The 10,858-nt window shown below is 35.2% G+C and overlaps 1 protein-coding gene across 1 annotated transcript; it reads left to right on the top strand.

The window, feature by feature from the left end:
• Positions 1-7,122: 7,122 nt before the first annotated feature.
• Positions 7,123-8,839, top strand: LOC125190652 (F-box protein PP2-A13-like). Its single transcript, XM_048088003.1, has 3 exons — positions 7,123-7,557; positions 7,751-7,869; positions 8,424-8,839. The coding sequence occupies exons 1-3, from the start codon at positions 7,243-7,245 to the stop codon at positions 8,833-8,835; spliced, it is 846 nt and encodes a 281-aa protein (XP_047943960.1). The 5' UTR covers positions 7,123-7,242; the 3' UTR covers positions 8,836-8,839.
• The last annotated feature ends 2,019 nt before the right edge of the window (positions 8,840-10,858 follow it).

Here is a 10,858-nt window from a genome sequence, read left to right as displayed (position 1 = left end):
TCTTTCCGTATATGTCTCGTAAATTTAATTCCGTAATTTAATCGTTAATTTTATTCCGTAAAATGTACTCCCTCCGTCCCATTGAAGATGACCCACTTTCCTTTTTAGTTTGTTCCAACTAAGATGACCCATTACTTATAATGGAAACATCTTTATCTCTACTTTATTCTCTCTCTTACTTTACTCTCTCCTCTCAACACACAAAATAAAGTTGCATAAAATCTCGTGCCGCACAAGAAAGGGATCATTTTCCTTGCGACGGAGGGAGTAGTTGTTTTTGAATTATTTTTATTGCGGCTGGCCTATGCTGATGTGACAGGTGGATTTTTAGTGCTGCTGACGTGGCAGGGAAAGAGAGTAGTTGGCATATGGCAAGCCTATTACCATTGTACCATTGTGGATGCTCTTGCGCTGTCAAAGAATCCAACTTTTTACCCACACACGTTATCACAACATGATTGCACCACAAATCTTTCCAGAAACATTAAAGAAATACTACTCCCTCCGTCCCGCTTTAGCAGTCTCATTGACTTTTCCGCACTCGTTTTGTAAAAATGATAATAAATAGTTAAAGTGGAGAAATAATAAAGTAAAAAAGAGAATAATGTAGATAAGACTCTTCTCTATATTATTCTGTTTTTTACTTTATTATTCCTCCACTTTAACTATTTATTATTATTTTTACAAAACGAGTGCAGAAAAGTCAATGGGACTGCTAAAGCGGGACGGAGGGAGTATTAAATTGTCTTAATAATTGTTAATACATGAACAAAACTTTTTACCGCATGCATGCAAGCATAATTTATTAAACTGGGCGCTAAAATTAGGTAAGCCAAAACTGTAGGTTTATATGTTTATAGATTTGAACTAATGTACACTAATTTTATGATTACAGTGCTTATCTCATGGAGGCGAATCTGCCCGAAATCCGACGACCACTCCAGAAACTTTCCAGCGACGCCGGCGTGGCGTTTCTAGCCGCCACTTCAAAGATCCGATCTTTACCGGCAACGGCAGTAGCAAGGCAGCGGAGGCGTGCAACGAGCGGCAGGGCAGCCGGGTGGGGCGGCGGCCATGGCGAGTAAAGCAGCGCCGCGAGGGAGGAAGGCATGACGGAGGAAGGAGAGAGCTTCGAGAAAGAGTGAGAGAGAAAGGAGGAGGACGCCGGAAGAAGGGTGGCGGCGGCGGATAGTGTAGAAAGAATGAGGAGCCTCTCTCCTCTTTAGGGTTTGGGTTGTGGAGGAAATGAGAGGTAGAAGAAGTAGGTATTTATACAATGGGCTTGGCCATATTCTAATTGCACATCCTGATTGGGCTGAAAATTATATCTATCCTATGCTGAAATTAAATAGAGCCCAAGTTTTTAATTATTTATTTAGTTTAAGAAGAAAATATTTGCAGCCCTAATTTCAAATACCTACTTCTTCTAGCATTGAATTTGGATTTATATGATAATAATAATTAATAATTAATTAATTATTCATACACCCACGTAAAATTGTTGGTTTAAATAAGAAATTAATTACTCTTTGGTATACTGAAATCATTATTAGCTTATATTTGTATATAATTTTTTATTTATAATTAATATTCAAGCTATATAAATTATAAATAAATTATATATTTATATATATACATATTAAAATTACTTAGTTATTGTATAATTGTTTAAAATCGTTTGTCCTATTTATATTTATTATATATCTTATTCTAACTAATTCATAATATTTGATCATTAGTCACACGTCTCTTCTTAGTTATTTATTTTACTCCACTTATATCATAATAAATTGTTTAAAATCGTTTGCCGAATTTGAAATGTTTTATTTACTAGGGAGTAATAAATTCTTCATTTAGAATGAGACAAATAAGTATATTTCTGTTTTTTTAAATCTTTATATTATTGTGAAGTCTTATTTTCTATACTTTTATTAGAATTTGTATTCATTATTTGAAAATTTTATGTCCCATGAATAGTATGGGTGTAAATACTAGTATAATTTAAAATCCAAATATTTTTGTGATACCAAACATTGAATTTGGAATTGAAGGCTCCAATTCGAATTTCAGGTCTCCAATTCTATGTACCAAATGAAAACTTATGGTATCTACACTAATTTTCATAACAAATTAAATACAGTACATTTTAGCCCAAACTTTAATCTATAATGAATCACTTTAATTGTGCGACCAAAACATAGTCATACACATCAAACTAGTCTTGTTAAAGCCCAAATGTACAACAAATAATTCCCGTCATACAGTTTTAGCCATGGCTGAAAATAATCACCGTGGAAAATTTGCACAATTTTTAAAGTTCGTGATTTTGTCCGACCAACTTTAAAGGTCGTAAATAATACTTACCAAATTTCGACAATAATTTATGATTTTTCCGACAAGCATTACCCTTTTAAATTTTATCTTATAATATAGTTTTTGCATTACGTTAACAACACTATCAAACAAGCTGTAAATTATCTTACCTGCAAAGTTATTATATAACTTCATTATATCAGTTGCACACCTTATACTACTCCGAAATTGATAATTGTGACATGACCTTGATAAGGATATCGCGCTTCGCTGGAGCTAATTAAAAATAAATAAAGTCCCACGCTACTCACGTTGTTTGGGAATGGAAAATTATTGTCTTGACTGTGATTGCATTTATTTGTGTATAATAATTCCCAATCGATTCGACGCTATTGAGACGTGAGCTTTAACTAATCGGACAAAATATGAAAGCGATCAAAGAAATGATTGAGATCGGAGTTTTAAATAAAATAATAAAACCTAATATATTAAATAAATATCTAATCCCCCGGTTTCTGTAATTACCTCCTTGTTTATTATCTTCTAGACCATGGTTTAATTCTTTAAGATAGAAAGTTACTTCCTTGTTTATTATCTTGTAGACCATGGTTTAATAGATTATTATCTTGTCAAAGAATTCTCCGTATTGATAAGCTTGGATGTGCATGTTTTTAGAGTTGGATATTGATAAATTTTTATACACATTTAGTCATTAAATAGGTATTAATATATCATATTCTCTATATTTTGGTATTTTTATCGTTTTGTGAAGTCGTGTAGAAAAAGAGTTGAAAATAGGTGAAAAACTGAGTGAAAACAAGCGCACGGATCGCATTAAAGACCCTGGTACGTTTTGGCGACTAGACGAAATCAACACTTTTTCCAGAGAGGTCCCAGCGACTCGTTGACTTGCAAGTCAACTACTTGCTAGTGAGTCGTCGAGTTGCAACCCAGTGACTCATGATGGACGACTTCGAGTTGGTTTCAGATTTCCACCTATTAAAGTGCCTCAAACACGCCTACAAACACACACATTCACGCCCCAAGCAGCAAATCTTCATTCCAAAGCAAGGGGAAAGCACCTAGAAGACTTTAATCAACGATTTGAGGACTTCCGTGTGTACAACTCTTCTATGTGATATCCATTCTCCTGTTGGTCATGTTTTTATTGTTTTTTAACGAATATGTTGCTAGATTACTTATAAATTTGAGTAGCTAAATCTACTTGTATGATTTTTGGTGAAAACGACATGTTTGTATTTTGATTTATGCAATTAAACATGAAAAAATGATATTTTATTATTGTTGTGGTGGAATATTGAAAAACTAAAAAATAAATAAGATAAAATAAAATTTTTAAATATTTATTGCTTATTAGTATATCTCCTATTGGCTGAGCTGTCAATTCAACTGGGCTTTCAATTTTAGCAAACTATTTGAGTTAGCACATAGTTTTGAAGTTGATTGGGATAAACTTATTTTATAATGATATAAAATTAGCGGCATTTAAATTTTTTGAAGAATAATGAAAGTTTAGTCTACTGAGAAGCATTTTTGCGTATGTTTATATATATAATAACTCTTTTTATCAATTTTTATCATATTTGTTATGTTTATATATATAATAACTCTTTTATCAATTTTTATCATATTTGTGAGAATGAATAGTTTGTTATAGTGTTTTTTTATGTATTTATAAGATGTTACAATGTGTTTTATATTTAAATACATAAGAAGCAACATGAGTCTAAGTCTTCTGCATAATAGGCTAGTTATTAGTGGCGTTCAAAGTAGGTAATTTGATGGTTCTTATAAAAGAAAACTAGTTAGACAACCTAAATATATAGGCTTTGGCATCGTGAAAGTTTGTTGATGTCAATTCAAAAAATTTCTTACCTTAGGAAATTAACAATGTTGGTGTGGTATAACACTGAATAACAATGAGATAACTATGTGTGTTATTTACTGAAAGACGATGTCTCAAGGATTTATCATTTCTTAATCATTATTGATATAACATTAAACATACGATATTAATTGAGAACCACTTTGACTTATCAAATGGTGAGGATCTTTCGTTATCCAAGATTCCTGGTAGTTTGGGTAGTGATCATTATTATCTAAGTGGTGCTAGTATTGTTATTGCAATGACACGTGTGCTGGGAGTGTCCAGTTTGATAATATCTTCAAGAGGTTTTAGATCCAAATTTTATTATTTAGAAATCTGGTTAGTTAGAATTTATTAAACATACGATATTAATTGATAAAAGGTAGATAACAGACTTGATATTAATTATGGATATGTACATCGTTAACACGGGAAATGATTTAATTAAAGAGGAAGTCCTAAAATACTCGTAACAGGTTTGGATAGATAGTCAGTATTATGTCTTAAGTGGATGATATTAATATTTAAGTTTGAGCATGAATTAAATAAAGTTTTAATTTAATTAAGTAAACCTAAATTGTGGCCCTAATCCAATCCTTCATTGATCTCTCTATAAAAGGGGACAAGCCTAGAAGAAAAAATGAGAATTCATGCTATTCATACTCAACAAATTTCTCTCTCTCTTAGAGATGCCCACGGTTCAGGAACCGACGGTTACGGTGCAGAACTGCCGGTTCCGATTTTAGAAATTGCCGAACCGGAACCGAACCGCAAGGGTGTTTCGCGGTTACGGTCTCGGTTCCAAAACCGCCGGTTTTGGTTTCGGTTCCGAACCGGTGGTTTTCTACGGTTTTATAAGGTTCCGGACCGCTTGTTTTTTCCGCTTTCGGCTTGGTTTCACGGTTTTCAGCAATTTTTCACGGTTCAGGGACGGTTTCAGTTAAAAAAATTTTGAACTTGAACCGAACCACGGTTCAAAAATCGGCGGTTTCGGTTCGGGTAAATTCTCACGGTTTCGGTTCGAAACCGTAACCGACGGTTACGGTTTCAGTTTTAACCGCCGGTTTGGTAAACCTTGGGCAGGTCTACTCTCTCTCTCTCATAGTTGAGATTTTCAAAAATTATGGTTTAGCTCTAAGGAGTTCTTCTGTTTTCAATTTTTGTCCAGTTCTTGAGGTGTTGACGAGCTCTGCCCACACAAATGTCAGTTCCGAGTTAAGGGATAGATCAAAAGATCCGTGGTCGAGATCAAGATCAAAGATCCAAGTGAAGTGGTGACTGAATTTAGTTTCTAACTTCAAACAGTACACTTTACGTGTAATACACATATTGATTAATTATGTGATTTTTTGAATTAATTGTTTATGTTATTGTATCAAATATATATGTGTATATATTCATGTTTATGTATTTCAAGCATACTATTAATGATATGCATGTCATCTTGAATAGATCTTCCATTTCAAACCCAAAAAACTTAGGATGCGAAGAAAAACATTTTAAGTTGAAAACACAATTATCAAGTAGTACAATACTAAACTTTAACTTTTTTTTGTTTTTTTAACCTTTTATTAGCATTTCTTAGTTTTAGTTGGAATATTAAGATTGATGACTTTTTTAAAATGTAAACGATATTTAGAAATATAAATTAGTATTTTTAATTGAGTAAAAGAAATATGGTACGAGACTACGAATTCTTAATGTTATTATGTTCTCATAATGACACCCATGTGTCAATCACGCTGTTACCACGAATTATTTGTAAATCATTGCTCTGCGTTGTATATTTTGTTTTGACTTGCTATATAAGAATATAATATGGTCTCACAAAAAAGGAATAACACAAAAATTTTAGTTAAAACTATTGTTACTGCTCCAATATCAATACTTTTGGCTATCAAAATAATATCCTAGTGCTTATAAAGATTCATTTATTATTCTCTCCGACGTAAAATAGTAACCTATTAATTAACTCATTTCTTTTTTAATAAATTTTATGTTTTTATATATGCGTAGTACTTTACTTTATTTTCTTCCTTTTAATTTTAACCCATCATTTTCTTAAATTCCGTGTTACATGTTAATTAGTTTATTGTACTAGTACTATTAATTACACTGCTACAAAGAAAGGAATCTTAGGTGTAGTTCGGTTGCCATGAATAATTATCATGAGACTATCCATCTAGAATTAAGTTGTGGGATTATTTTAGTTGGAGGGATGAGGCTATGACTAATTATCATGAGACTATCCATCTACGATTAAGTTGTAGGGATCAATCTTATGAACCAAACATGATATATATTTAATCATGAGATTTAATCTTGGCAACCGAACACCCCTTAGTATACGAATTATGACTATATGTATACCCTAGTTAACTATTCATTAAGTAAAAAATAAATAATTAAAATAGCACTAAGTTATACTACTAGTATAATTTGTGACGCCCAATACTCTTCTATCACATGTAGAATATAATATGTCACTGCCATCAATATATGTGAATATCATGTGAGTTTAATAATATCATTGCAAAGTACTTATACAATGTTGAAAATTTCAAAATAATTAAAGTTGGGATGCCATGTGAAGAGACCCCATCAACGCGAGGCTCGTGGAATTGAAGACATATAAAATACTATATGTATTAAATTATTAATTGTGACAACCTTAGCCACATTGGCAAAGAAGATTTTCTTCAACTACCGGTAGGATTTGGTTCACTAAAATTTCAACTCTCTCTTTGATCACTAAATAAATTTGCAATAAGGCGGTATTGCTAAAGTAACAAGTTGTCTTATTTATGGTCTATCTCAATGGAGATCCTACAACAAACCGTATCTAGTAAGTATTTAAATACATGCACGTATATAAGAGCCATGTATTATGTATACACACAAAAATTGGGTGTGTAAAAGTACACACACAAACCACCTACATATCACCCACTTATAATAATATCTCAACACAAGAGGCTTTATTTTCAAAGCACAAATACCACATCCACTAATCACCATTTCTCTCTCTCTCTCTATAGTATATGTGTATGGGGTCTGGTTTTTCTGGGATGGGCGGCAGCAGTGAGGGAGAGGGAGAGAAGGGCCTTGGAGAGCTGCCAGAGAGCTGTATAGCTTGGGTTCTTTCATATCTGGAGGCATCGGAGATCTGCAGAGTCGCACGTGTGAACACAACTTTCCACAGAGCTTCTTTGTCTGATAGTTTATGGGAATCAAAATTGCCTGAAAATCACGAGATTCTTTTAAGGAAGGTGTTCGGCGGAGATCCTTCGTTTTCGACCAAGAAGGACATCTATGCAACCCTCTCCACGCCCTTCCGCTTCGCCTCTCACACTAAGGTTAGCTGCTACTCAGTTCCACCTACTCATTTATAGAGATGTCAGGATCGCCATTTTTATTGTTGTGAGACAAGAAAGGATTTCAATATCGGGTCTACTTTACTACTATTATGTTGTAATTATGATTTTTTTTTTATTTGTATTTGACCTTGCTTGCTTGATTAAATGTTATGCTTTTGATGGTGATTTTTAGGAGGTTTGGTTGGATAAAAAGAGAGGAGGAATTTGTGCGGCTATTTCATGGAAAGCATTGAAAATTACAGGCGTAGAAGATCGCAGATACTGGAACCACATCTCTACTAATGAATCAAGGTATCAATTCTAAATAAATTAACAGTTTCATCACACCATTTAAACATTGGATTGAATCTCCCCCCATTATCTAAGATCTGTAAATGAAAAATAAAATTAATCGTATATATGAATCCATTTTTTTGGAATTGATTATATTTTTAAAAAGATAAGTTCATGGTCGGTACAAGGTCATTCACTCGTATCCTTTCCTACTTTTGTCACGTGTTTAATTATATGCGTGTTTACTCCCTCCGGTCCATTAATGGTCCCATTTAATTATATGCATGTTAACATACGAGTTTTAAGAATTTGTTTAACTTTATAAAAAAAAGTAGAAAGAAAAAATTAATAGAATATGGATCTTACTTTTATAATAATTGTGAGTGAAATGAGTTGGAAATGGGATCTATTTATCAAATAATATGATAATTAATGAGATGGGCCGAAAATGACAAAATAGACAATTATTGGGATTAGAGGAAGTATTATTTAGCTCCGTTTCAGTTTTACTAGCTAGTGGATTGCATTGAAGTTTTGTACATATAGAGAGTTGAATTTGTATGTATATATAGGTTTGGCACAGTTGCTTATCTCCATCAAACATGGTGGCTAGAAATAGGAGGCAGCTTGGAATTCGAATTCCCCGTCGGCACCTACAGCCTCTTCTTCCGTCTGCGTCTCGGCCGCCCCTCCAACGGCGGACGAATCCCTGAAAAGATTCACGGCTGGGATGTTAAGCCCATCACTTTCCAATTAGAGTCATCAAATTCCCGCCATACAAAATCCGAGCTCTTCTTCAACCAACAACCCAAATTCGAATGGTTATACCATCACGTTGGAGATTTTTCGGTCGAGGATTCTAATATTCCGACGTCGCTCAACTTCTCTATGACTCAGATTGACTGCACACACACTAAAGGTGGACTCTGTGTGGATTCAGTGTATGTCTTTCCTTTTACTGGACGACCATATCCACTCACATAAGTTCAACAAGGATATCAATTTTATCTTCTCTGACCATGCTTGCAACTTTTTTCTCATCAATCCCATAAATATCCCTCCATTCTCCACCATTTTTTAACTTCTTTTTGCAGGTTAGGCCTTCCGCTACGTTGCCCTACCCGACCTCGGCTGCCGTGCCTAAAAATTAGAAAACCATTAAAGCGTCGGTTAAAAATGTGGGATTTCAATTAAATAAAGATATGAACTATAATCGAATTGGACAAATACGATTGACTTGTTTACCTCCAGTTTTAATTCGACTCGGAACCAATAATTCAGTTTACATTCAGTTTTAGTTGGACACGAACCAACAATTTAACCGCATGTACATCATTTTATTAGAGCATCCGCAATGATCGGCTAGCGACCCAGCTACAGCCGATTCGTCAGCGCTAGCCCGATCGGCTAGACGAACCATTGTCAGCGAAGGCGAAAATCGTGACGAGCGGATCGGCGTAAATTGGCAGCGATCGTTGTTCATCCAGCCAGCGATCAAGCTAGCTACGCCGTTGTGGCGACCACGTCGGCCGGCGATCGGCAATATTATTTTTATTTTTTAATTCTTTTTTAAATTTTTTTTTGTATTCTTTTTTTTTAATTTTTGAAAAAGCTATATAATACGCGATTTCTCTATCTCACTAAATTTACGTACAAGAGCAACATCTAGCGATGGACAACAACCAATAGCCCAATACAAAATTAAGATCTAAAATAAAAACATGTCATGCAGGCGTCGGGCCGGGGCCTCTCGCGCCCGGACCCCATAATGCAAGAGGGCGTCCCAAATACAGCTGTGGCCAGAAGCCGGCGAGACCCCCGTTCGGCTAGCGGCAAACCTATAACGGATTCAAGGCATCTGCGATTTTTTTTTTTATGTATTTTTTAATAAATTAGTGAGGAGTAGAGTGGGGCGGTGGCTCGTGTGTGGAAGCCGGATTTTTTTTTTTTTTTTTATTATGCAATTTTTTTTATTTTTAGTTAATGTACTTTTTTAAAAAATAAAATTAATAAATTTTCCGTATATGTCTCGTAAATTTAATTCGGTAATTTAATCGTGATTTTAATTAGTAAATGTAGTATATTTTGAATTATTTTTATTACGGCTGACCTATGGCTAGTCTATGGCTGGCCTAAATCTGATGTGACAGGTGGATTTTTTAGTGTTGCTGACGTGACAGGAGAGAGAATGGCTAGCCTATTGCTGGCCTATGTACCATTGCGGATGCTCTTAGTCAGGAGTATTAAGAGAATTGAAAAGATGTTTAGACTATTTAATTATTGAAAACTGCAGCAGGTTGAAGAAACCTCACGACTAAACCCTCTGCAGTTTATGCAATTCTGTGTCTTGTGGCGCATCTCCTTCTCCCTCCGCCGTCCTCTGCCTCTCACCTACCCCTGCCGCCGCCTTTTCCATCCGATGGGAGAATCCGCCGCTGGAAGCAAGGCTAAGCCTAGCTCGATCCCTGCTCAACCCGTCTACACCAAAGACGAAGCGTATCTTCAATCCGTCATCCCCAAACGCATCGCGCTCTTCGAATCCCTCCAAAATGACCAAAAGCTTAAGCGATTGGCGCTTTCTGTAGGATTACGTTGCCGGATGGGAAGGTTAAGGAAGGGAAGAAATGGAACACCTCGCCGTTTGATGTGGCGAAGGAGATTTCTAAGAGCTTGGCGTCGAACGCGCTGATTGCTAAGGTGAATGGGGTGTTGTGGGATATGAATCGGCCTCTGGAGGAAGATTGCAAGCTTGCGCTGTTTACTTTTGACACCGACGAAGGGCGTGATACGTTCTGGCATTCGAGTGCGCACATTCTTGGCGAAGTAAGACTCCACGAGCCTCATGGTTTTGTTTATTGAAAGATATGAGTTTGTTTGATCTGATCACGAATCATGTTATTGGTTTGGGTTTTTTCCAGTCATTGGAGCAGACATATGGATGTAGACTGTGCATTGGCCCTTGTACCACCAGAGGGGAGGTGAATTTTGTATGGAAAACTGGCTAAAT

Source organism: Salvia hispanica, chromosome 5 (genome assembly GCF_023119035.1).
Source record: "Salvia hispanica cultivar TCC Black 2014 chromosome 5, UniMelb_Shisp_WGS_1.0, whole genome shotgun sequence".
In the NCBI taxonomy this organism is placed as follows: domain Eukaryota; kingdom Viridiplantae; phylum Streptophyta; class Magnoliopsida; order Lamiales; family Lamiaceae; genus Salvia; species Salvia hispanica.
The sequence above is the reverse complement of the archived record's forward strand: the minus strand, read 5'-3'. Positions and strand labels throughout refer to the sequence as shown.